The following is a 27,041-nucleotide window of genomic DNA, read 5'->3' as shown; positions in this document are numbered from 1 at the left end:
AGATTAAACATCACCCACTGTACCCACAGTGTAGAGCATGGGACAGACACCTGCAGATCGGCAGGATGCGAACACTGTAGATATAAAATCCTTTCCCCTTCTTCAGAACTCCAGATGACATCATTTCACGCCCAGGGCTGACCCCTTCCCATCAGGCACTGTGCAGCCGTGGCTCACTCCACCCCTTAATAAACAGGTGGGCATGTGAACCCTGCTTTCAAAATCAGCACCTCTATAACCCATCACTCGGTGAGGAAGGCAGAGCTGAGGAATCAATTAATATGTCCACCTGTGTGAGCATGCAGGTACACGTATGCGGGCAGAGGACAGGCTTGGGTATTGCTCTTCCGGTGACAGCCATCTTAGTTGGGGTAGTTGTTTGGGTTTGTTTAATTGTTTGTTTGTGACAGGGTCTTGCATTTGGCCTGGAATTTTCCAAGTGGGCTAGGTGAGCCCCTGGGATTCTCCTGTCTCTGCCTCCCAAAACTAGGATTCCAAGTACACAGCCACTATGCCTAATTTTTGTTTTGTTTTGTTTGTTTGTTTGTTTTAAGTGGTTTCTGGGAATCAAATTCTGTTGATTCTTGCAAACCAAAACACTTTACTTACTGACCCGTCTCTCTAGTTCCAGATCTGTAGTTTTGATCAGCAAAAAATGGCCTCCTCGGAGGCACATGCTCTTCTGAGTCTTTGGAAATGTGTTTGTGGATGAGGTTTGAACCAGAAAGTCTGAATGGAGACTAGGTAAAGTTACAGCCCAAGGGCATTTTGACTGTGCTCCCTGGAGACTGGTTATCAGTGCTTTCTATCACAGTGGGTCAGGGAGGCATTGCAGATCACTGAGGACTGACTGCCCCTGTCTTGGCACATGGAAACCCCAGACCTTGGAAGGGTTGCCAATGACAATCCCTAGGATGTGTGTGTGTGGTACAGGTTTATTTTTTTCAGTCCTGACCTACCTGGCCCACCCTGCTCTGTTGTACCTCATCAGCCCCCATTCCATGCCCCATTAGGAGTTAGGCATGTCCACCCAGGAAGCACCAAGCAGGACTGGGTAACTGGTTGAGACTAAGTGGAGAGAGGAAGGATGAAATATTTCCTGTTTGACACTCACAAGTAGCCTGTTCTGACCTCACTACAACATTTAAAGATTTGGTTAGCAATGTAGTAAGTTCAGGGCCAGCCACGGGTATATGAGACCCTATCAGAAAGCAAAACAGAAGTCAAAACCAAGGCATGACGGTGCCATGAGTCTTCCACATCATGTGGGACAGGCCCTGTCCCCAACTCTTCTGGCCTCTGGTGTTGCCAGCTGTCCTTCTTGTGTTCTTGTGTGTACATATATCACCCTCTGCTCCAAGGATCTCTCTCTCTCTCTCTCTCTCTCTCTCTCTCTCTCTCTCTCTCTCTCCCCCTCTCTTTCCCTCTCTACCTCTCATGTGCACATGTATGTAGCTATGTCTCTTTATTTCTCCTCCTCCTCCTCCCCTCCTCCTCCTCCTTTTCTTCCTCTTCTTTAAAGGCAGGGTCTCACTATAGAACCCTGGCTGACCTGGAACTAACTATGTAAACCAGGCTGGCCTCAAATTCCCAGAGATTTGCTTGCCTTCCCCTCCTGAATGTTAGGGTTAAAGGCGTTGCCATCATGCTCGAATGCCCCTTCTTTCATCGGGACACTTACCATACTGTTCAGCCGTGCAGCCATGTGACTTCCTCAGCAGTGACCTCGGTTCTGCTGAGCTCACTATGCATTTCCCTGTAAGCAGCCTCCACCAATATGGCTCCATGGCGTTTGCTGTTGGCACAAGCCTGTTGGGGATGGAGAAGGAAGCAAGCAGTATTGGCCAAGGGGCGGGCGAGACCGTGTGTGTGGAGGACTGAAGAGGCAAGCCTTAATAATATCAGGACTATGTGAACACCCCAACAAGGGGGCCTGCTCACACCTCAGCATGGATGGTGAGGGTCTTTCTGAACCCTGAACTTCTAAGAGGCTGTGAATACACTTCATAAACTCTTCCCTGATTCCTACATTTAATATTTCAGGGGTTTTGTCTCTCAGAGCCAAAGACCCCCCCTTTTCTCTGATGAGGTTCCACTTCTAATAAGTTCTGTTATCTCCCTGCAGCCTCCAGCGTCTCCTCTTCTCCATCAACACCCACCCAAGTGACCAAGCCGCACCCGTTCCCCCTGGAGTCCTATAAGCAAGAGCCTGAACGCCTAGAAAACCGCATTTATGCTTCCTCATCTCCACCGGACACTGGCCAGCGCTTCTGCCTGGCTTTTCAGAGTCCGACTCGGCCTCCACTGGCGTCCCCCACACATCATGTTCCTCTGAGAACCGTAAGTCTGCACCTTCTTCCCAGGGCGGGGCTGGACTGAACTATGGGAGGGAGGATGGAGCTTCCCCACACTAGTTGAGGCTGCATACTGCTAAAATTTGTGAGTTGTATTGTCATACGTCACAGGCTGAGAGAAACATACAAGGTCCAGTTAACACGGTCAGAATCAAAGGAGAAGCTGTCATCCTCTACATCTTAAAGCTCTGGAAACACCATTTGGACTGGTGCTAACCTATCGCTAGCAAAGCAGAATAAGATTAAAAAGTAAAAGAAAGAAAAGAAGGAAGGAACAAAAAAGGAAGGAAGGAAGGAAGGAAGGAAGGAAGGAAGGAAGGAAGAAAGAAAGAAAGAAAGAAAGAAAGAAAGAAAGAAAGAAAGGGATTGTATTCTAGAATTTTAAGGTCTGACATCACCTGACTCGAGTTGAGGTAGACTCTAAGAAAGTCACTTGGAGGAAGTGACTGTGTCTTTGTGGCTGTCAGAGGATTAGCTGAGAAAGTCTGGGGTTGTTGATGGAGATGATGGAGATGGGGTTGTTGATGTTGATGGGGTTGTTGAAGGCCAGATTGCCCCACACATACCTGGATATCGTCCAAGCTGACACAATACCCCTAGCATGGAGACCCTACGCTCAGTAGCCGGTTGAGTTTGAATCCGGTCCTCTCAGAGCCGCAGAGCCATCCTTGAGTTCAGTGAGGATGCGCCAGCACAGACGGAGTCATGTCATTTGGTCATGTTGGATCCTTTTCCACCAAGCACAGTCTGTCCTCCATGTCCCCTGGAGATTGGTTCCAGGACCCCGAGGGTACCAAGATCCTTGTGTACTTAATCCCTTTTATAAAATGGCACGGTTTTGACATGGTGCCTAGGCATGTCCCCCTGTAGATTTTTAAACCATCTCTGGAAAACATCATGGTCAGTCTATTGCATCGTGTAGACAATCCTTACAAAGCATGCATAGCCAGTGCAGAGACAGTCCTGTTTCAGTTATCTCCAGTCTGCAGTCTATTAAACCTGCAGAACTTGTGCGGAGGAGAGCCAAGTATCCTACTCACTAGAGGCTTAGAACAGCACATCGCGTTTCTCCGCCGTTCTGAAGCTAAAGTCCAAAGCCGGTGTTTGGGTGGGGCCTCGCTTCCTCCAGGCTTCCAGATGCCTCCTTTCTCTCCCAGCATTGAGCAGCCTGGATTTTTCTAGGTCCTCACTCTATCCCCTAAGCCACCTTCCCCTCTATGTCTGCTTGTGCCCCAGTCCCCTCTTCTTAGCACACTAATCGTCCTGGATAAGAGTCCATCTCAGTGGCTTCATGTGGATGCAGTGACATCCACAAAGACCTTATTTTCAACTAAGAGCCCCAGTCGTGGGTATTACACTTAAAACATCAGCATAGCTTCTCGAGAGATGCTGTTCCACCCTTCCCAGTTGATACCTTTGAAGGGTGGGAATGGGTTTGTCAAGCAGCGTTCATACCATGATTGCCCCTCCGTTCATTCAGGCGGGGCTTTATTAAAGGGGGCTTGTCAGTGTTCATGAGCATGGCCCGGGTTAAGCTGCCAGGCATTGTCTCTGCCCTCCAGAGCTTACACGCTTGCTGGCAGTGTATTAAGTAGTACTCAGGCAAACAGCTAAGTCAGCGTGGAAAGTTGATGGCGGGGATGATGGCCGGAGCTGGCGCAGCACCGGCTGAGCCGAGCCTGGAGTGATGATGAGAGTTTAAATAAGCAGAGCAGCAGGAGAAAACCTTCTGGAAAAGAAGATGAGCCGTGACTGGCTGGAGCTGTGTGTCAGACAGACACTTGCTATTGACAGGGATAAACCTAAGGTTGTCACGCTGAGTGAGATAACCCAGACACCAAAGGGCAAGTACCGCGTGGTCTGTTTCCAGAAGGTCCCTGTGCGTGTCGTGCAGACAGAAAGTGGGGGTGGCGACTTTCCATGGACTAAGGGGACAGAGTGGCATTTTCTTAAATTACCTTTCGTTTATTTGGGGGGTGGGGGGTGGTGTGTGTGTGTCACGGCATTTGTACAGAGAGGTCAGAGGACGTTTTTCCAGTCTCTCTTCTTCCACCACGTGGATCTCGGCAGTCAAACTCAGGTCCTCTGGCACGGCAGCGATTTCCATTACCCACTGGGCCATCTCACCAGTGCTGGGGATATCTTTAGTGAAAGTTTCCCTTTGGGAAGATGGAACAGTCTGGGAGATGGATACAGCATGGGCGCATTTATCTCACGGAACTGCGTGTTTACAGCTATCCTCTGCTGAGACCTGTAATGTGTATACCTCATCACAGCAAAAAAAAAATAATCCTGCCCAAGGTACTCGTGTACTTAAAGCTGCAGAAAACCAGGGTGGCCACCCAGGGCTTCCCTCTGGTGTTTTGAAATGATGTGTTTCAGGAAGTGGAAAAGAAGGACTGAGGAGATGGCTAAGTAGGTTAAGTACATGCCACACAAACATGAGGACTCAAATTCAGATCTCAGCAGCAATGCAAAAGCTGGGTGCAATCGACCAAATCTGTCACCCCGGTTCTGAGGTCGGAGGGGGCCTCAGACAGACTGCTGGAGATTGCTGGCCCTCCAGTCTAGCTGAATTAACTAACTTGAGGTCAGCCTCAAGTTCAGTAAAGTGACCCTGTCCCAAAATATAAGGTAGAGAAACACAGAAGAGTCCACCCGATGGTCACCTCTGGCCTCCACATGCATGCTCACACACAAGGGGCACACACTCATCGTAACACACATGTACATGCATATATCACAAACAAAAAAAAATCGGAAAAGGATGTTCCCACTGGCTCCTTGCCTTTAGCACACCTAACCACCTATAAATGTCACCCTAGGAGGGCTGCCCCCAACCCAGTGCAGCAAGAGGGTCTGCAGCCTCTGCAGCCACAGTGGAGCAGGTAGTGTTTGAAGTTCATACAGAATTTGTCCCTTTATAATTGGATTTTGTCGGATGTCTTTAATTTATGGGCTGTTCTTTAAGAGCCTGACTGATTTTGTTAATTTTGCTACTGGCATAATCTTCACGAAGAGATACGAGCTGCTTAAAGATTTCTGGGCCCTAAAAATATTTCAACATAATTTATCTCTGCTCTGTAGAAGAGGGACTCTTTCCATAAACAGGGATCATTTTTTGTAAAGTCAGCTCCCATGAATTTTGTTCCACAGTTGGAAAGGAACGAGAGTGAATATTTGTCTTTAGTGACAGCACTTATCGAAATCATTTCTTTATTCAGCAAATAAATGCAGGCCAGCGATGTGGCTCAGTAAGTAAAGTGTTTGTCCTGAATGCTGGAAGCTCGGGGTTCAGGCTCCAGCACCACATAAACCAGGCTTGGTGGAGGGGTCTTATAATCCCAGTATTTTAGAGGTGGACACAAGAGGGCCAGAAGTTCAAGGTCATCCCCGCCTAACAGTGGCAGTTACGTCCCCCCCACTTCACCATGACCTCGGCAAGACTGCCTGGACCTGTGTATGGCCAAGGGCCAAAGACATAGCCTGGAGTGGAGAAGGGAAGTAAAGAAGTGGTGTTAGGTATGGACTCCCTCCAGCAGCTTGATGTAGGGGTCACAGAGATGCTCCTGGGCTTGCTCCGCTGCCCAGGGAGTGGTGCTGCCCATGGTGATGTCGCGTCCCACGCCAGGTAACTTAATTAAGACACAGGCCAACCCAGTGTAGACAGTGTCTCCCTGAGACCTTTCCCAGGTGACTCTAGGTTATGTCAAGTAGACCATTGAAGTGTGGTCACACACGCGCGCGCGCGCGCGCGCACACACACACACACACACACACACACACACACACACACCTCTGCTGCTGCTAAACAAGCACTCCACTGCTAAGCTACACCCTTGATCTTGGAATTTTACTTTGGGGCTGTCTTGACTCAGAATCCCTGCAAGCAGAGTTTGGGGTATGAGTATCATTAAGTATCAGAAAGGGGAGGGGAAGGAAGGCCCTAAGCCATAATATGGTCCCAGAGGAAATTGAACTCTTTTCCGTGAACTTGGATCTCCAGAACTGTGAGCCAAAGTATACTTCTCGAATTCCACAGCAGCTTGCACCAGGTGTTCTGCTGTGGTGACAAAGTTGATTAATGGAGAGTACAGCATGGAGGATCTGGAGGGTGTGGTCTCTTGGAGCCCTCCCACCTTGACCCGGAGAAGTTCTTCACCTGCTTGCATCCTTCATACCCTCTACCTCTTGTAAGGATCTCAGTCCTTTTGGGCTACCCTATGAGCTCATTCAATTTCCCTTTCAGGGCTGGGGACTTGGCTGACAGCCTTGTGAATTCTAAGTGTGCATTTAGCCACATTCCAAGCCCCTCCTCTAACCTTAATAACCGCTTCATAGGCTCTGCCTCACAGAACAGTAGAACAAAAGATAATCTTTTAAAAAAAAAACAAAACGCATCAACCAACTTCATTGGCAAGATCTCTAGTTTACCTAGCCTGGAATATTGGGGAGGACCCTGACCAGTCACCTTATATTTTGAGACAGAGTGTCTCACCAAATCTGTGGCTCACTTATTCAGCTAGAGTGGATGGCCAACAAGCCTTGGCGATGCTCTTGTCTCTGCCTCCCTAGAGCTGAGGTTATAAGGGCTTGGTTTTTATGTGGGTGCCGGGGGTTGAACTCAGACCCGCATGCTAATACAACAAGCCCTCTGTGGACGGTGCCTTCTCCACACAGGCCTTTATTCTGTGCTATTCCTCTTAAGATCGAAAAGCTCTTCACTGTGGTTTGCTCATTACATACTGCATACCTGTGGCAAGCCATCGTCCTGTGCCCATAAATGCATGCAAACATGTTCCAGTTAAAATCTTTCTCAAAGTCTCATATATCCAAACTGTGTGGCTGAGGGTGACCCTGAACTTCTGGTCCTCCTGTTAATACCCCCTAAGTGCTGGGATTGTGGGTCTGCTCTCTGTGGTGCCCAGAGCAAACCCAGGGCTTTGTGTGTGAGCAACAAGCTCTCTACCAAGTGAGCCACATCCGCTGCCCTACACTATTTTTTAATTTTCAAAGAACAGCCCTCTAAAAATCTATATAGATTTCAAATCACATGACATTGAGAAGTTTTCGTGTGCACTACTTCGGTTTTATATTCTTGTCTACCACTTCCAATACCCAGCGACGACCTAATAAGGACTTGCCTCGAATGTGTCTGTCCAGAGATGGCAAACTAACATTTCTATCGCTCATTCCGCACTACAGATTAGCTACTTTAAAAATAGTGCGGGGGATTGACATTGGGTCAAGAAGCAGGAGCTGCTGAGAGGGTCACAGAGATGGAGCTTCCGCAAGCGTCACTGTGACAGGACAGCCAGAGAACAGTTTTCCTCCTGGCTACTAGAAGAGAATTTTAGGCTGCACTCTTTCTGGGTCCCTGCACTGTCCAGAAACAGAAAAGAAGGCAGTGCCCAAGAAAGGAGCTCTACCCATTTCCATGAGCAATGACAGGCCTTCAAGAGTCTTGTGTGTTATTTTCTTCAGGACTGAGTACCAAGGATATACTAGATCTTATCTCTCTCTCTCTCTCTCTCTCTCTCTCTCTCTCTCACTCCCTCCCTCCCTCCCTGTCTCCCTCCTTCCTTTTCTCACATCCCTCCCTCCTCCTCTTCCCTATCACTGAGTGGTGGGATACAGGTAGGAGTGTGTGTGTGTGTGTGTGTGTGCGCGTGCGCATGTGTGTATGTACGTGATATGAAACAATCACAAGAGGAAAAGAAGTCTTCAAGGGAGGTTGGTGATTGAGAAAGGAAAGGAAAATAGGATATGCCTGACATCCAGGGAGAAGGGTGAGGAGGGGGCCAGCAGGAGGGCAGATCCAGAGTCTGGGGAGTCAGGGAGAAGCCTAACCAAAAATAAGAATGAAAATGCCATAACAAAGCCCATCAAAAGTGCAATAATTGTTTTAACCAAATGAAAGAAAGAAGTGGGAGAAAGATGGGAGAGGAGAGAATAGAAGGGAACAGAAGGAGACGGAAAAAGAGAAGAGGAGAAAGGAAGGAAGAATCATAGTCCGAGCCAGGGGTGGAAGCCAGATGGCAGGGTTACTGAGAGAGCGCGAGACGACAAAGCTCGCGCGGGGAATGTGAGCTGCTGTGTTGCCAGGCTCGGTGTGAGGACAAGTGAGGGTGAGCAGGGGGAGACAAGAAAAGATATTTCTGTAGTGATGAGCGTGGCCAGGCCTGTTAACGAGCTGAAGAACGGCCTGTACCTGCAACCCCTTCACCCGGTGCCACGGCTAGAGGAGACATAGTGCTTGCCTCAGACTGTGACAAGGGCCCAGTAAGATAATCACGAACAATTACTCATCTGAGGGCTCAACTGCTAGCAAATGTGGACGCCAAGATTTAAATCACAGCACTGGGCTCCACAGCCATGTTCTTAGCACAGTTCACACCCTTGGAAGACAAGCACTGGAATCTTCCCTCTCTGCCTCAGGGTGACTCCTCCTCTCTGTCCCACGAGCCACATCTGGCCTGTCACTTCGTTTTATGAAGTTTGATTGGCACACACTCACCCTCTCCCCTCTCCCCTGTGTCATCTCACGCTAGAGCCACAGCCCTACAAAGCCTCTGGGATTTCCCTGCGGCCTTTCTTCAGAAGTTGGCTGAGCCTTGGCAGGTCCATGCCAGAGCTTCCTTTTATACAGCTGCGCAATTGTGAGAAAGTCCAGTACAAAGGGCACAGTAAACCTGGTCCCCAGAAATACAGGAGACAAGTAGGCGAGCTTTGCTCTGAGGCTGTGAAACCAGGCCCAGCACAGGGCGCTGTGGGCTTGGCTGCTAGTCCTGCCTGCCGGGAGATCCGGCAGCCTGACTGCGCATGGTACTGGGGAGCCAGCAGACAGTCTGTGCAACTAGGATTCGAAGCCTGTGACGCATCTCCCCCAGAGCGTTATAAAGTAGCACAAGTCGCTTCAAAACTGGTGGAGGAGATTGGGTAACAAGGTTCGGGAGGAGGGAAGGGATTTGCAGGTCCTCCAGTAGGAGTGGGACGCTTTTGAAGGCAGGGACACAGATGTCATTGTCAACTTGTCACTGTCTTCTCTTGCGTGATTTTTAAAGAAGAGGTACTGTTTAAATGCAGAATGTCGCTCAGAACCCCTGTGGTCAAAGGCTTGTGTAGGTAGCACAGCCTTTAAGAGATGGAGCCTTACAGGAAGGTGCTGAGGTCACTGGTTCCGTCATTTGAAAACTGAAAAGGGCCCAGCCTCTTTTGTCTGCCTTCTCCCCTGGCTAACAACGTCAGTGGTGTGACTCTGCTGCTTGCTCCTGTCGTGATGAGCCATCTTGCCAGGGACTCAGGACACTGAGCCAACCAGCCGCACACCAGAACCTCCCAAACTGTGAGCCAAAGCCGTTATAAGCCAGTGATCTCAGGTGTTTTGTCGTAGGGATAGAGAGGTAGCCAACACAGGTGCGTGGGCTACACCTGCCTCCAGCAAAAGGACTTCCCTAGGGACTAGGGACATGATTCAGTGGGTAAAGCACTTGAAAGGCAGGCACGAGGACCAGAGTGTGGATCCCCAGAACACATAGATGCTAGGTAGGTGTGGGGACCCACGTGTAATTCCAGCACTCAGATGGCTGAGATGGGTTCCCCAGGGCAAGCTGGCTAGCTAGTCTAGTTGTACGGGCAAGCTTGGAATTCAGTTGGTAGACCCTGCCTCAGATAGCATGGAAAGCAATCGAGGAGAACTCCGGATATCAGCCTTGGGTCTCCACATCTACACACATGTGCACACGTGTGCACCCGCTATAACTAATGAAGGAAGCTGCCATGGGACAGCTGTGTTCTGCACGGGGGGGAGGCACCTTCTTAGAGGAAAACGTTCATTTAAAAATCATTATGTGATGAGGTCGGCTGGTAGTTGGGTAGTATGTGAGAGGAGGGTGCACTAAAGGGCACGTGACATTGTCATTCAGTTCTCCAGGAAGTATATTAGGGGAAAGGCAAGTGCCACTGGGCACTGTTGAGTGACTTTTCCTGGAGAGACGTTAACAAGCATCTCTTCACCATAGACAGGGTGACCATCAAAGACCAAAGCGGCCACTCCACCCAAGTCTAGCTTAGTAAACTATTGAGTTTATTGAGGTTACTCAGAGGCTCATGGGTGACTCAAGGCAACCACATCACTGAAGGTCACTAGCATGGAGATGACTCAAGAAAACTGCATCCCTAGACAGGCAACTTCAAAAGAAGCAAATTTCCTGCTTGTATAACCTTAGGAGGGGTCCTGTGACTCTTGTAACTTCAGGAACTTCTTAAGCCCCACAATTTTCCCTAACCTTCAGACCTCCCCTCTCCCTCTAAAACAGAATGTTTCATTGGGCAAGAAAATGGTTCGCTTTTTTTTTTTCATTCCTTTGGAATATCCAAGATATCAGGGCCAACATCTTTAAGTCTAAAGTAAAGTAGACGATGTGGGGGGAACCATAAGTATTTTACCTCAGATTAAATCATAGGGATCAGAGAACAGTGGACAAGGAAACAATTAAATTCTAAGAAGGGAGACCTCTTTGCCAGCATATTTGTGTGAAAATGCACCGGGGTAGGGGGTGAGGGCTGGGGCTGAACGTTAAATGGTGGAAAAATTGCTCCTGCCCACTCATGCCCCATGGAAGGCTTGCCTCAATTTGCATCTAGATGAGAATTCCTCCAGCTCAGAACTAAGGCTGTTGCCTCACTCCCGGCACTTAGGAAAGCATTAGCCGGAGCTGGTGAAATGTCGTTGGTACAACAGCGAGACAAACCGTAACACCGGTATTCATGGCATTGCCTTAATGACGCTGTGGAAATGAGCCGCGGCGGTGGTGGAAAAGTTCAGAACAGGCCTCCTCTGCCGTGCCCTGAGCACTCAGGCATGCCTGGTTAATGAGTGATCACCCACTCCCCATCCCTGGCTACAAGAGATGGCCTTGTAACCCATATTTTCCTGTTTCTAATGCTTGGCAGGGGACCCTAATACATTGTGTGGGGTCCTGAGGGCTGTGCTGCCCTGCTTAGGCATAGCTGCAGGAGAGAGTGAGGGTTCGTGCAGGTTGGAAATGAAGGCAGGCGACTCTATAGAAAGCCTCTTGGGAAAATCTCCATCTGGGATTTCTTTCTTTGCCACAGGCTTCCTGGATGCACACTGCAGCAGGAGTCCACCGCAAGGCCACTTGCCTCTGCCCTTTCAGAGGTTGGAGCGGTTACTCCGTTCTCATGGTTGGATCTGATGGAGCGATTCCTTTGCTTTCTTTGTGTTTAAGAGTATTTATGTTAGAAGCCTCTGGAGAGTTGTTTCATTCTTTTAAAAATACCATTCTGAGGGTGGGCAAGAGGACCCGGTGGATGCAGGTACTGCCACTGAGCCAAATGACCAGAGTTCAGTCCCTGGACCCATGTGGTCGAAGGAAGAAATGGCTCCCACAAGTTATCCTCTGACCTCCATAGGAGCGCCAAGGTGCATGCATCCATACGCATATACATACACACACAAGCACATACCCACACACCAAATAATAATAATTTGTAATAGACTAAGAATAAAAATAGCATTCTGAGCCCACACCTGAAAATCTTAGCACTCTACAGCTAACACAGGAGGATCAAGAGTTCTAGGCCAAGGCTAGGTTGCATAGCAAGACCCTGTCTTGTGGGGGAAGGAGAGCTGGAGAGATGTCTCAGTGGTTAAGAGCGCTTGCTGTCCTTCCAGAGGACATGGGTTCTAGTCCCAGCACCCATGTGCCAACTCACAATTCCCTCTAACTCCAGTTCTAAACAATCCAACGCCTCTTGTGGTTTCCACAAGTATTGCACACATGGTGTGCAGACATACATGCAGGCAAACACTCATACATAAAAAATAACAAAAAACTTACATACATAAATAAATAAACTTCCTTGTTTTCTACAGACTGTACTTTGAGGCTCATTTCTCTATTTCAGCACCAGCGCTGCTCTCCTATGGGCAGTTCTGGAGATGTTGGCACACAGTGTGACCACCACTGGCTTGTTTTCTACAGACTGTACTTTGAGGCTCATTTCTCTATTTCAGCACCAGCACTGCTCTCCTATGGGCAGTTCTGGAGATGTTGGCACACAGTGTGACCACCACTGACTGTGCACTTGAAATGGTTAATGGCAAGACCCATGCTCTATTTTACCACACCTTTTAAAAACGTAAGTTTTTTCTGATGGCAGAGAAAAAAGCTTAAAGAATAAACCCAGAACTTCCAGGCAGATGCAACGCTGCACTGTGATGTCTTGCCACCTGGTATATGCTGTCCCTTCAGAGATGCGGGGAATAGATAACAGTACAGCCTCCTAGAGACTGTTTAGCATATCACCTTTTCACTTAATATGTATCTACCTATTTATTGATAGGTAAAGTTTTACTGTGTGTTCCAGACTGGCCTCTGACTCACAGTCCCACATCCTAGCTTCCTAAGTATCAGTTGGCAGATATTATCACCACACTGGATGCTCTAATTAGGCACCAGTCCTCCTTGGTTATCGGGAGAATGTTTTTGTTAAAAGCCTCTATTTCGTAGCGTTTGGTCAATACTCAATACTGAATAAGACATTGTCCTGTTTAAATTCCTCAACCGGTTGCTATCCTGTGCAGCACACCAGGAAGATGGATGGATGGATGAATAGGTAGATGAATGGATGGATGGATGGATGGATGGGGTATATATATATATATATATGTGTGTGTGTGTGTGTGTGTATGCATGTATGTATGTAGCCTTGGTGAGACTGGCTGGCAGAGCACGTGTACCACACCGCAGGTCATCACGAGATCAGCTGATGCTCGGATGAAAGCAGTGCACTTCACTAGAGCTGCTCACTAGTGATCGGATTCAGATGAGGAATTGAGGATGTGACTTTTCATCACCTGATGGGCCATGGAAGGCTTTGAGCATTTGCCCGGCTTCACTCCAGGAAGAGCAGAAGACGGGGGGGGGGGGGGGGGTTCCTTAGCTATTCTTATTCTTAGAGTTGAACTTGATCACCCCCCGTTTTTAATGTCAACAACTGGAGTTCAGCTTGAGGAGATCGCACATTAGGCTGTGGAATTGTAACAACTAATGGTCTGTTTTTCTGTTGCTGCTAACACAAGACCAACTGAATCTTAACAGAAATGGCCCAGCGTTCTGATCCAAGGTCAAAGGGGGGTGCATCTGATATTCGCCTTCTTACTGGCAGAGCCCTTAGGGTGGCACAGGACACATGTGTGCTCTCTGGAGCCTCTTCCTCCCCGTTCCTCCCCCTACCTCTCTCATCTTCTTTCTCCCTTCTCCTACAGCATCTCATTTTCCCAAATTAATGTCAAAATGGCTTTGTAGCCAAGAGTGGCCCTGATGCCCTGCCTCCACCACCCAAATACTGGGATTCCAGAAGCGTTCCACCACACCTTGTTTTCTGCAGTGCTGGACATAAAACCCACGCCATGTCTGGTCTCCAAACCAGGGCTTCGTGCATGCTAGGCGAGCACTCTCCCAACCACGCTAGATCCCTGGCCCTTAGTCCTTCTCTCATGTAAAGCCACCAAGATTTAATCAGGGTTTTCCACCCCTGATTGTCTAATCCAGGCCCCCCTAGTAAATGCTAAATTGGATTAAGTCTCCACCCTTTTAAGACCTCACAAGCTCCAGGGTGAGATTTGGAAGGAACAAGCCAGACTGGCTCAGGGCACTGCCAGCATTTCACAATCCTCAACTGGGATAGAGTATTAGCATAGCTGTCTGTTGAGGACGGAGGCATGAGCTATAGAAATAACTTTCTGCTAATTGTGTTGGATGTGCTTGAGCACAGCTGTGGCATACCCCGAGGAGGCTGTGCCTAGCACGCCAGAAGTAAGCACAGTATCAGCCTCATACAGCTTGATCTGAGCAGCTGAGAATACCGTCCTTCCGACCGCCTGGGCACACGGCTGTAGATGTGGCTGTTTGCACACCAGCCACCTGCCTATTCAACCTTCCAAATGGGCAACTGGAGAAAAGGGCTGTTTCCCACCAAGTGTGAAGCACGGACCACTCAACCATGTGTTAGGTCCTCAGGCAGCTGACGTGACCAGGCACAGACCCCTGGGTGAGGACATCTGTGTGATGGGAGAGGAAAGCTCCAGCATAGATACTTAGCCATTGCTCTCCTCTGAGAGAAAGGCAAACAGAAAGGGCTTTCAGCACTTGTGTGTCTAGGAACTCAGCCTCCGAGTGCAGAGTCAGCAGGTAGCTCGTTGACGGGACTTGAAAGGGAGGGAGTATTCAGGCTATGGAGTCCACTGAATGAGGCAAAGTCCATTTTCAGTGTTTCTGAGATAGTAGCAAGAGCTAGAAACGGCAGTAAAACAGGAATGTGTTGTGGGGCGGGGGGCAATCTTTGTCTACGTGAAACACAAATGTAGGTGGCGAGAATGTTTTTTATTTTCATTTGTATTTATTATTTGGGAGGGTACATATACCACAGCGTATGTGTGGAGGTAGGGGACGGCTCTCTCCTTTCATCTTTATGTGGGTTCTAGGGATGGTACCCAGGTCACCGACCTTGTACAAGTACCCTCACCCAGCAGCCGTCTCTAACCACCTCTTTAACTCACCACCTAGATCAATGTCAGAAGATGAAATTGCATTTACACATACATGTTTGGGGGCTCAGGTGGTAGAGGGCTGACCTGGCATGCACACAGCCCTGTGTCTGAGCCCAACACCGCAGAAACTGAGTTTGATCGCTTGCATCTGTAATCCTTGCACTCGGGGTAGAGGCAGGAGGATCGAAAGTTCAAGATCATGCTAGAAATGGTGGCCCACGCCTTTAATCCCAGCTTTTGGGAGGCAGAGGTAGAGGCATCTCTGTGAGTTCCAGGACAACCCCGTCTACATAGTGTGAGTTTCAGGACAGCCAAAGCTGCATAGCAAGACCCTGACTCAAAACAAAACAAGAGTTGAGGTCATTCTTAGCTATATATGGAGTTCAAAGTCAGCCTGGGATATATGAAACTTTGTTAAAAAAAAAAAAGATTGATATTTTATTGAGTTCGTTAGAAAAGGTCAGATCTGTTTGTTTTGTTTTTTTTTAATGCATAAGTTCCATTTTATTTTTCCAAGGTGTTCTCTTCTATCTTTATGAAGCCACGTTACATGGGCTTTGGTGGAGGTCGTGGGGCAGCACCAGCAGGTCTAACTCGTGGTGGGGGCGTTCGGTCCTTCCGAGCTTCCCGAGAGCGATTCCTGACTACCTTGCTATGAATAGCACAGCTCACGCAGTAACGCAGCTTGACATAGAGTTTGGGGAGCACATAAGCGTCAAAGACACTTGCTTTGGATATGTCCCTGATGGCGGCGGCCTCTACGATGTTCCGAATGACGAACTTCTTAATGGCCTTGTCCTTAGGCACGCAGCGGGCGCAGTTAGTGCGGCGAATTGGCTGCACATGGCCGCGGCCCTTTTTGGCACGGCCGTTGTTTCTCCTTTTTTTGGTCATCTTGGAGCCAAGTCCCGAAAGAGCTTGTTTTGGTTTTTTTTGAGACAGGGTTTCTCAGTGTAGCCTTGTCTGTCCCAGAACTCGCTTTGTAGACCAGGCTGACCTCGGCACTCACTGAGATCTGCCTGCCTCTGCTTCCCAAGTGCTGGGAGAAAAAGTCAGATCTTAACAGGCTCATTAGATCAGGGTTGATTGCTCCAAACCCAGCAGCATCACTAGTAAAGGTGGAAGAAGGCAGCAGACTCTGCAGCAGTCCTACAGGTTAAGAGGGCCACAGGCTCTAGTGAGGGTCAGGGTGGTATCAGGACCCGTGTGCTGGTCCATTCTAGTCCCTTTTCATTTCTTTCCATCTTATCATCTTACATTCTGATGACTCGGATTGTCATCAGCCGGGAATTAGAAGATACTGTGTCTCATTTCCAATTTAGATTTATGTTATCAACAGGCAGCCATCAGATCATGCCATCTGTCCCCTCAGCCGTCTACTCCGCAAATAACCAGATGTATCTGTCGGTTGGTCCAGAGCCATCTCCACCTGTATTCCTCACGCACATGGCGAGGACAATCATATTTCATGCCATGAATGCTGAAAGCCATCTGATAATTTTGATGGCGAATGATATATGAAATTTCATGTTCTTTCTCAAAATAGTCTTCAGTGGGCTTGGAGGATGCACAGGACCGCTCTTGACTGCTCTGGGATCTGAGGCATAATTTTTCCACAGTTCTTTGACTATGATGTTGTTCCTTCTTTCTTTATAAGTAAATTTAAAATGTTCTGCACATTTTATTTCTTAAAGCAAAAGACAGCCCAGCTCATCACAGGTGACTGCAGCTGGTCCCTCTTGCATGGTTTCAAGATATGGAATAAGAGCTGTCCGTTCAAGCCCACTTGTCCGTGCTGCTCGGAGCCAGGCCTACCTAGCCTCTTTAATTAATTACTTTTAATCTCAGGCCTGCAAAGGAAGTATTATTATTTCTACTCTGACAGGTAAAGAATCAAACTTCAGAAAAACAGAATCTGACCCAGTTTGATGAGCAGCGAGTGGTGGGGATCTGACTGGAAGCTCACATTCTTCTATTTTTGTCAGACTTAGCGCGCCCGAGTACTGTGCCTGGCATGCAGCCCATCGGTGCAGGGTGCAGATGGATCTGCCGCACCACTGCAGCCAAGGCTGCGTGTGACTGGGGCTCAGGGGAGACAAAGAAATGCAGCCTCAAGTCACCTTCTCCTCAGCATGGTTTATTCCATGCGTTTTTATATACATTCCAGCTGCTCCTTTCGACTGAGGAAAATCTCTAGGGCACTAAGATTAGCTGTAGGATGTGGGGGTGGGGTAAGTGCCCTCTTAAGAGGTAACTTTGGCCCTTTTGGGTTCCATGTTGTTACTTGAGTTAAGCTGCAGGCAGTACAGTCAATCATGTGTCATTCCTAAATCAGGAAATAGCATTGAGAATTTCTACTCTGTTCGTGCCACCCAAGTATAACTATCCTTCAAAGACTTGTGCTTAGCTAAATATATCTTGGGATTAAGCTTAAGTTTTAGTTTATGTGTGTTGGTGTTTGCATGTCTGTGAACTGCATGCTTGCAGTGCTCTCAAAGGCCAGGTGTCGGATCCCTTGGAACTGTAGTTATAGGTGACTGTGAGCCTCTCTGTGGATGTTAGGGGCCATCTGCAAGAGCAGCAAGTGCTCGTAACCACTGAGCCATCTCCCCAGCTCCAGGAAGCCTGTTCTGCATTGCCATCCTCTATCAGTCTTTGGTGACACATTGGGTTCCACATCTATATCTCTCTATGGATATAATAAACAATGATATGTTTATTCATTTTAGAATCTTAGAGCAGGGTCAATGAGACTTGACTCAATGAGTAAAGGTGCTTGCCATTCAAGCCTGACAGCTTCAACTTAATCCCTGGAGTCTACATCGTGGGAAGAGAAAACTACCTGCCGAAAGTTGTTCTCTGACCTGCACAAGCACACAATGGCACGCATGTGCCTGCACTCACATGTATACAACATGATAATAAGAAAGGAGTTTTAGACATTTAATCTTTTTTAAAATACCTTTTTATGTAGATGAATATTGGCTTGCATGTATGTTTGTGCATCACTTGCATTCCTGGTACCCATGCAGATCATAAGAGGGCATGGGATCCCCTGGAGCTGTGGTAGATAGTTGTGAGCCACCATGTAGGTGTTGGGAGCTAAACCCAGGTCCTCTGGAAGAGCAGCAAGTATTCTTAATTGCTACACTACCTCTCTAGTCCTGTAAGGATTTTTTGTCTTGTTTTGTGGGGGTTTTTTTTTATCTTTCCCTAATTAGGTTTCTGTTGCTGTGCTAACCTCCATGACCAAAAACAGCTCAGGAGAAAAGGGTTTATTTCAGCTCACAGCTCACGTTCTATCATGAAGGGGAGTCAGGGCAAGACCTGAGGAAGAGCTGATGTGGAGGCCATGGAGGAAGGATGCTCACTGTCACTCTTCATAGATTGCTCAGGTTGCTTTCTTATACACCCCAGGACCACCTTGACCAGGAGTGACATTGCCAGCCATGATCTGGGCCCTTCCCCATCAATCATTAATCAATAAAATTCCCTACAGACTTACCTACAGGCCAGTCTGATGTAGGCAGTTCCTCAGTTGAGATTCTTACCTTCCCATATATATCTAGGTTTATATCGAGTTGACAAACTAAACAGCCCAAACCATTTTTTTTTTTTTTTGACTTTCAAACCAGCACAAATCTTAACAGCAATAAGCTTTATTTTGTCCTACTAACATTTCAGGCTTTAAAAAAATCAGACTTAGTTTTCAGTTATCACACAATTTCCAGTTTAAAATGCAGTTCATTATCGGACATGTCAAATAGATAAAAGTGAGTTTGACCATAACATCTATTTCTGTATCCCCAACAAAGTGGCGATATTGTAGCATGTGTATTGAGTCTGTTCAGAATGGTCTGGCCTAAGATGCAATCTGGGTTAGTGGGGTGGAGGATGACAACGTATACCAAACTTGTCCTCAGAGTCTTACTGTTTCTACTTGTCCCTTTAAAGGTATAAAATTACAGTTCTCTTCAGAAAAACGCCAAGGAAATAACGCATGGCTAGCAAAGTAAGAATATAATCACACGTTCACAGGGTGCCAGAGTAATACCTGTGGCGTGGGCAGCTCGCTCTCCTCGGGTTTAACTTGGGAGCTTCACATTTTCAAAACCAAACTTGGCCACAACACGTGCCAAGTTCCTCTGACTCGTCTCCTCCTCTGTTATCTGACTGCAGCGTCCTGTCTGGTCCTTTCTCCCCTGTCAGACTGAGAACAGGAAGAGTTAGGGAAAAGGTGATAAGGCCCAACTATCTGTCCCACCACGCTGCAGAGGGATAACCCAAGTGAACCCCTTTGTCTTTGACTCTGGGTGACAGATCTGCTTGAAACCTGTGATCTGGCACCTCCAGAACTCCAAGGGCTTTGTGGAATGTCCCTGTGTTCTTCACTGTCCCAGCTGCCCCCACAGCGCCAGAGCCCGTTGGGCTTCCCCGTGCAGCACCCCGTGCTTACAAGCTCACAATCTGGGGGAGCGCTGAGGAGCTGACAGCAGTGAGGGGGGCAAAAGAGAGCAGAGGCAAATTGTCTGGGATAGGAAAGCCTTTCGAGAACACCTTATAGCCAGACCGAGGGGCATAGGCTCATAATTCCGGCCACTGGGAGACAGAAACCAGGCGTCAGTTCAAGGCCAAGGCCTGCTTGTGCTCGTGCGGCAGAGTAAGTCATGGCCACTCTGAGCAACCCGAGGAGAGCCTGTCTCAAAATAGACTTCATACGTTTTTAAATAAAACTAGAGCTAGGAATATAACTCAGTGAGAGGGCACTTGATTAGCATTGCCAGGGCCCTACATTCACTTCCCAATACTGGCTCCTCCTCCAGAAAATCTCGTATTTGATTGGGATTTTTTTGTGGGGAGGTGAGGATCCGATACCAGACTTCTCTGCACCAAGGACTACGGAAGTGATACCACCCAAAACTTCAATTGCAAGTTGCATTCTCTTTGGGAGAGTTTTGAAACAGACTAGAATTGCAGAGTGGTTAAGCCCAAGACAACAAAATGTATCGGCAGAGACCTTGGATAAACATCCCCAGTTAGACAGTTGTGGTGGCTTCTCTCGGCAGTGTCTGTGATCCTGGCCATGGTGCCTTGCCTCCGTGAGGACTGACAGCTGCAACTAGAGGCTTACTTTGACAGGCGCCTCTCCGTTCATCCTTCCTGTAAAGCGCACTCTGTGGGAAGGGGAGCGTAGGGACTCAGGCTTGAAGGCAGCAGTTACCCCTCGGGCTTGAGTCTGCAGGACAGTTAATAAACCCAGGTACTTGATGTCATGGGAGGGTCAGTTTGCTTCCTTAATGCCTATGCAGAAAGATAGCTTCCCAGAGCAAAGATTAAGGGTTAGGTTATTGCATGCATGAGGCCCTGGGCTCACTCCCTAGCACCACGCACAAAAGAGGAAATGGCGCATATGCCCTGTAATATATAAAATTATCACAGGACAATTTAAAAATACTAGCAAAGTAAGTAAGATAGACTTAGCTATAAAATAAAAGATTAAAAACCATATGTGGACTACAGAGCACCCCATAAGCCCCTGTGCCCTCTTCTTTGTCCCCCAAATGGTCCCTATTGTGCTTGCTCTCAATCCCCGTGATGCAAACAGGAGTGTGGGGAATTGTTTCCCTTTAGAGGATGGAGCTGCAGGTTCTGAATTTGTTGCCCTGCTGCTTTATTACACTAGAGTGAAACCTACCCATCAACAGTTCACATCCTAGAGAGCCCCAACCTTCTCTCTAGGACACCCCATTAAACAAAGCTAAGGAGAACAGGTGTTTAAGGAGAATCCCCAGGTTCTCAGCAGACAGGGGGGAAAAGCAACAGAAAATAGTGAAGGAAGTAGCTCAAGGTAGCACCTCCGTGAAACAGGAACAGGATGCTATCAAAGTAGATGATAAAGTGGAGCACGTTGCCTGGAAAGTGGAGCTCAAAGACAAAGATAAAGGTCAGCCAAGGAGCCAGGGGTGGGACGGCAGCTCTGCTGATAAAGCATTTGCTGTGCAGGTGTGGGGACCTGAGTCTGGGCTCAAAATAAACTGTGTTTGATAGCATGTGTTTATCTTCCCAGCATCAGACACAAGAATTCCTGCGTAGGCTCGCCAGATGGGTGGTCTAGACTAATTGGTGAGCTCCAGGCCCAGGAGAGACCCTTCAAAAAAGATGGGTAGCGTTTCTGAGGATGACACTCAGGTTGTCCCCTGACCTCCATATGCACACGCACACTTGTGCACATCCACCTGCACAAATGTATACCTCCATCTGTAATCACACACACTTCCACCTGCACAAGCATACATGTATACCTCCACCTGCACATGGACACATGTGCATCTCCACCTGCACACATATATACACCCATCTGCAATCACACACACTTCCACCTGCACAAGGACACATGTATACCTCCACCTGCACTCACACATGTGCACCTCCACCTGCAATCACACATGTGCACCTCCACCTGCACAAATGTAGACCTCCATCTGCAATCACACACACTTCCACCTGCACAAGAACACGTGGGCACCTCCACCTGCACTCACACATGTGCACCCCCACCTTTGTCTCTGGTTGGCGTCATCTGTTTTCACTGCCGACCACGCTGCGATTATTTCAGAAGGATCTGCTTGTTTATCCAAAAACAGATGAGGAAACCCCAGTATTTATAAAACACCAATAAGTTCTCATTTCAAAAACAAAATAGTGTTTAGAATTAATAGTGAGAAAATAATAGTTTTTACCCCTTTAATCCCAGCACTTGGGAGGCAGAAGCAGTCGGTTCTCTGAGTTCGAAACTAGCCTACTCAATAGAACAGCCAGGGCTACACAGAGAAACCTTGGGAGGGGGAGGGGAGAGAAAGAAAGAATATAATAATAATAATAATAAATTTAAGCAGGTAAAGCATCATCATAAGGAAGGTATCTATCAAATAGGATTCTCTTCTCTTTTTACATGTACATTCCTGAAGGCAAGCACTCAGACACATAAAATAAATATCTTTTAAAATTTTTACCATTTCAAGGCACTGGCTATTCTTGTGGAAGACCCAGGTTTGGTTTTTAGCACCAACATAGTGGCTCATAGCTGTCTGTAACTCCAGCTGCAGGGGATTCAACATTCTCTTCTGGCCTCCATGGACACCTCCATGCATAAATAAGAATGAAACAAGTCCTATTTTTAAAAATGTAGAAAGAATTGCCATACCTCTTCTGCCAGCCCATCTGTCACACCTCACAAGCTGTAACGAGGATCCTGGTGGGCCGAGGTCCTACAGGGCTGTCCTGACAGTGGGTGGAATAGTTTATCATGTACACCCCAATAACGATCTAGAACTTCCTTTAGAAGAGCACTTTTATCCTGTTTTTTGAGGTGAAACTGATTCAAGTTCTGTCCATTGGCCTTAGGATAGCTTTAAATGTCTCTCACATTTAAATGTATATTTAAAAGTGCTTAGGAGCAAAAAAATTGGCTTCTTTTTGAACAGTTAAGTTTCATAGCCATTTTTTCCCGCTGAGGAAGACTAATGGTGCGGGACAGGGAGCAGAGCTCGGCCTGTGGAAGAGGTAGCGGGGCTGGGCTCTGTGCTATGACTAGAGCTTTCGCAGCTCATAGTCAGAGCAGTCTCGACGAGATGGGAAGAAATGCCTGCGTACGTTAATGTAAAGCCATTAAATCCACTTAAAACCAAGATAAACCCATCACACACATCATGAATGTCTTTTTATGAAAGATAAATTGTCTTTTACAAAACAATGAGCGTGCAGGTGTGTACAGGTTGCTGCGGGGTGCAGGTGTGTACAGGCGTGCTGCGGGGTGCAGGTGTGTACATGTGGTGTGGGGTGCAGGTGTGTACAGGTGTGCTGCAGTGTGCAAGTGTGTACATGTGCTGTGGGGTGCAGGTGTACAGGTATGCTGCGGTGTGCAGGTGTGTACATGTGCTGTGGGGTGCAGGTGTGTACAGGTGTACTGTGGTGTGCAGGTGTGTACAGGTGTACTGCGGGGCGCAGGTGTGTACATGTGCTGCGGGATGCAAGTGTGTACAGGTATGCTGTAGGATACAGGTGTGTACAGGTGTGCTGCGGTGTGCAGGTGTGTACAGGTGTACTGCGGGGCGCAGGTGTGTACATGTGCTGCAGTGTGCAGGTGTGTACATGTGCTGTGGGGTGCAGGTGTGTACAGGTGTGCTGCAGTGCGCATGTGGAATGGAGCACAAGGTGGAGGAACCAGTCTCTGCTTCCATCAGGTGGAACCAAACTCAGACTTGGCAGCAGTACCTTTACCCGCTGAGCCATCTCAGAGTGGCGTGTCCTTGTGCTTTTTAATTAAACTCTGAGGTGTCTGGTTAAGAGAGCTCAGTGGGCTTTTCAGGTCTGCCTCTGAAGCCCGTTTTCATATGCTGTTGTGGTTGATACATGTGAAGAAAACCCAGCTCCACACAGACAGGCACTGGGAGAAGTAGCCTTGTTTGATAAACGTGGACAGTCTTCTTGACAAATGGAAGTTTTGCTTCTGGGATTTTCATTATTTTAAATTGACAATTGATTGTATACACTTTATGAGATACAGTATAATCTCTGTCTGCATTGTAGGATGATTGAATTCCCCTAATTAACACATATATAAGCTCTTATTATCACTTCATGGTGAGAACATTAAATCCTTTCCAGAAGTTTCACACTGTATATTATTCTTACCTATAGCCGCCATGTAGGAGAATGGGTCCCCAGAGTTATTTCTTCTGTGGTACAAGTCATATACCCTACAGCCCCACATTCAGTGTGTGGTAACCACTCTCCTACACTGTTTCTGAGGGTTGCACTTTCTAAGAGTCCACACAGAAGTGGGATTTTGCAGGGTTTGTCATTCTATGCCTGGCTTATTTCACACTGTCCAGTGATTCATGACACCCTGGACCAGCCTCAGAAGAAGACCAGGCTCAGGGTTCTTTGAGTTTGGAATCTTAATCGTACTAATGAATTTTCCATGAGCCCCTCGGCCTGGGCTTTCGTCCTGTAAGTCCAACTGGATCCTCACAAGACATAGTGTTTAAGGGTGGTGTTTTTGCCCTCTGGATACCTTTTGTACCATCCCAGAGCTGCACAGGCGGTTTCTCTTCAGTGGAACTGATCTCTTTAACCATTACATCCTCTTTCTTGGCACCAACCTCAGTGTTCTCCTGACCGAAATTTCCTCTGCCAAACAAATTAGCCATCCTTCTTAAATTCATCTTCTCTCATGTTCTCAGGACACAAATAGAATGAATCCAGATTCTTGGCTAAGATATCGTAGAAATGGCTCCTATTGCAAATCCCGGTTGAGTCTCCATTCCCCCTCTGGAACTCCTGAGCTGGGCCTCAACGGCCAGCCCGTGTTTCTCTCAACATTCTTATCTTCCCAAGTTCTCACTAGAATGCCCCTTTAAGCTCAACTTCCAGCATGCTGTACTTTCAAAACTTTTCCACATTCCAGCCATGAAACAATTCCAATGGTGGTGGTGGGGAATCAAGTTCGCCACAGCAATGGCTCCACTCCTGATACCAACTTCTGTTCTTGTTTTGTTCTTGTTGCTGTGGTAAAAGCAACTTAGGAGTTTAGTGTCAGCTCACAATTCAAGCTGCAGTCCACCATGGTGGAGAAGTCAGGGTAGCAGGACCCTGAAGCAGCTGGATGTCCACAATCCGTAGGGGTTCTGAACACTTCCTTGTCTCAGCTTACTTGCTCCATTTCATGTAGCCCAGCATCCTCTGCCCAGGGAATGGTGCCAGCCACAGTGAGCAAGTCTTGCCATCCCAATTAGCACAATCAAGCCCATTCCCCATAGGTATGCCTAGAGGCCTTTCTCTTGAGTGATTCTCGATGGCCAAGATGACATTACTGCTAATCACCACCGGTCCCGAGTGTCACCATAGAAAGTTGGCACCCTTGTGCTCCCTGCAGGTATGTCAGAGATGGGCAGGAGCTCTGACCCTGCTTTCACATCTCCTCACACAATTTGTAGGTGCGTACGACTGCTGTGTTCTAGTTTGCTTCTCTGTTTCTGTGATAAAAACACCAACCAAAAGCAATGGAGGGCTTACAGGTTACAGCCCATCATCAAGAGAAGGCCAGGCGGGAGCCTGCAGAAGCAGAGAGCACAGAGAAGCATTCAGCTGCCTTCCTTACACCGCCCAGGCCCACCTGCCTAAGGAGGGCACTGTGGACTGAACCCTCTTTTAGCAATTAGCAATTAAGAAAATGCCCTACAGACATGGCCACTGGCCAATCTGATGGAGGCAGTTCTTTGTTAAGTTTCCCTCTTCCCAGATATGTGAAGCTAACAACCAACATTAGACAAAACACAGGGTAAGGTGTCTGTCACCTACAAATCTTCAGGGTACAGAGGGATGAAGGGAACACAAAAAGACTAATTTTGAGAGGACTTGTGGCCCTAACCCTTTCTCTTGCCATGGTCCACACTTAAGACATAAACATTCCCTGGAGGGTACAGGTCTGGCAGCCACCCTCTTCTCAGCAGAAATGACAGACTCACCATTTTCTTCTCTCTTTCTTTCTTTTTTTGTTTTTGTCTAAAATGTCTTCGCTTTATTTTAAAAGTTAAATGCTGATTTAAAGTTTCATAGACTCCTTCATCAAAACTCTATCAAGAATTTTAATACACTATTTTACTATCTCTGGGCAGTAACATTTCAGAAGTTCATTTTAACACTTTTCTAATACTCTTCTGAAAATAGTTAATATTTTATTTTTACCTAGAAGTTATGGGAGTTCATCAATCTATGAATAGCCATTACATATCTTTTTTTAACTAACCATAAGCACTACTTTTTTAATATAAACTAACCACCCAATGGGTACTCCCCACAACACACAATCCCCCTAAACTCCCCACACCCAGGGCTGAAAAAGCCAAGTGACCACTTTCTTGTTTCTGAGGCATGGGGCTCAGTACCCTCAGGGGCACAGGTCCATTCCATCTTCATTGCCACAGGCTGCGGGGATAGCGCTGACCCTGCGGTTGGCCCTGTGCAGATCAGAGTGGTACTTTCTCTTAGAGTCCACTTGCCTGATGTTGCTGGAAGTGGCGGTCTAGTTGATGACAGCACTTGTGTAGGAAGTGGCTGGCTATCGCTGGTCTGGCTATCGCTGGTCCAGTCTCCATCTCGTGGCACCACAGCCCCTTTGCAGTAGACCCCAGGCTCCACTCCTCTAGCCCTGCAGTGCATCGGTCTACTGTAGCACAAGGCGTTGCCTTCAGATTACTGGGGACAGTGCAGTGCCATCTGCTTCTTCCTCTTGGCCAGAAAGTTCCACAACCATCCATTCCAGATGTGAAGACATGACCGCAGCTCTTCTAGCTATAGTGGCTGGATACTCCTGTACCGTAGAGCCATTTTCTAGTCAAATGCAGCTGCCTAACAATATTCTTTGCCACTCCTATGTACATATGTGTGCACACGTACACACATGGGTTTCCCCCGACCCCATGGGTATGTAGAATTATAACCCAGCAGATGCCGCTAAAAACATGGTGGCCCACTCTTGTAACAACAGTATTTGGGAGGCAGAGGCAAGAAGATCAGGAGTTCAAAGTCATCTCCCTCTAGCTACAGAGTTGTAAGCTTGCCTGAGCTACATGAGATCCTGCCTTTAAAAAAAAAAATAAAAATAAAGAATCACCTCCACCATGGCAAACAAGTAGCAGCCTTGGTTATTTGCTGACGAAAGAATGAGCAAGTTTAAATTATTCTTTCCCCTAGGCCTCATGATGCTCTCTAATGCAGAGGCCACTATTTATCGTGGAGAAAGAAAGAACACACTGTGCAACAATTTTAACAGCACTATAACTTGCATCCTGTGTGTACATAACATTCTGTGGAACCAGGAGACCACAACATAGATGCTCCGTTTCCTTCATTAGCACACATCAGTGAACAAAAGGAGAAATAAGTAAGAGAAAAAGTCATCCTGCCATTCATAAACGTGTGTGTGTGTGTGTGTGTGTGTGTGTGTTAAAGTCAAGATCCTCCTCCGTGCAAGTTTTACCCTAAGTCATCAGCAAAGCAAATCGCTCTTCCCGTCCTCCTGTGCTGAAAGTAAATACACTATTGTT

General features: G+C 47.5%; 1 protein-coding gene and 1 pseudogene across 8 annotated transcripts in view; one reads left to right on the top strand and one right to left on the bottom strand.

The window, feature by feature from the left end:
* Positions 1-27,041, top strand: part of Prkag2 (protein kinase AMP-activated non-catalytic subunit gamma 2) — a 266,876-nt gene that overhangs the window by 165,680 nt on the left and 74,155 nt on the right. For all 8 annotated transcript variants that reach the window (XM_048440227.3, XM_048440225.3, XM_048440224.3 and 5 more), the window contains one exon: positions 2,126-2,340. In XM_048440227.3, the coding sequence (XP_048296184.1) occupies positions 2,126-2,340 (215 nt within the window). The remainder of the gene's footprint in view (positions 1-2,125; positions 2,341-27,041) is intronic.
* LOC148121955 (small ribosomal subunit protein eS26 pseudogene) lies at positions 15,416-15,842 on the bottom strand (annotated as a pseudogene).

Source organism: Myodes glareolus, chromosome 6 (genome assembly GCF_982192425.1).
Source record: "Myodes glareolus chromosome 6, mMyoGla1.1, whole genome shotgun sequence".
In the NCBI taxonomy this organism is placed as follows: Eukaryota; Metazoa; Chordata; class Mammalia; order Rodentia; family Cricetidae; genus Myodes; species Myodes glareolus.
This window is presented reverse-complemented; position numbering and strand designations above follow the sequence as displayed.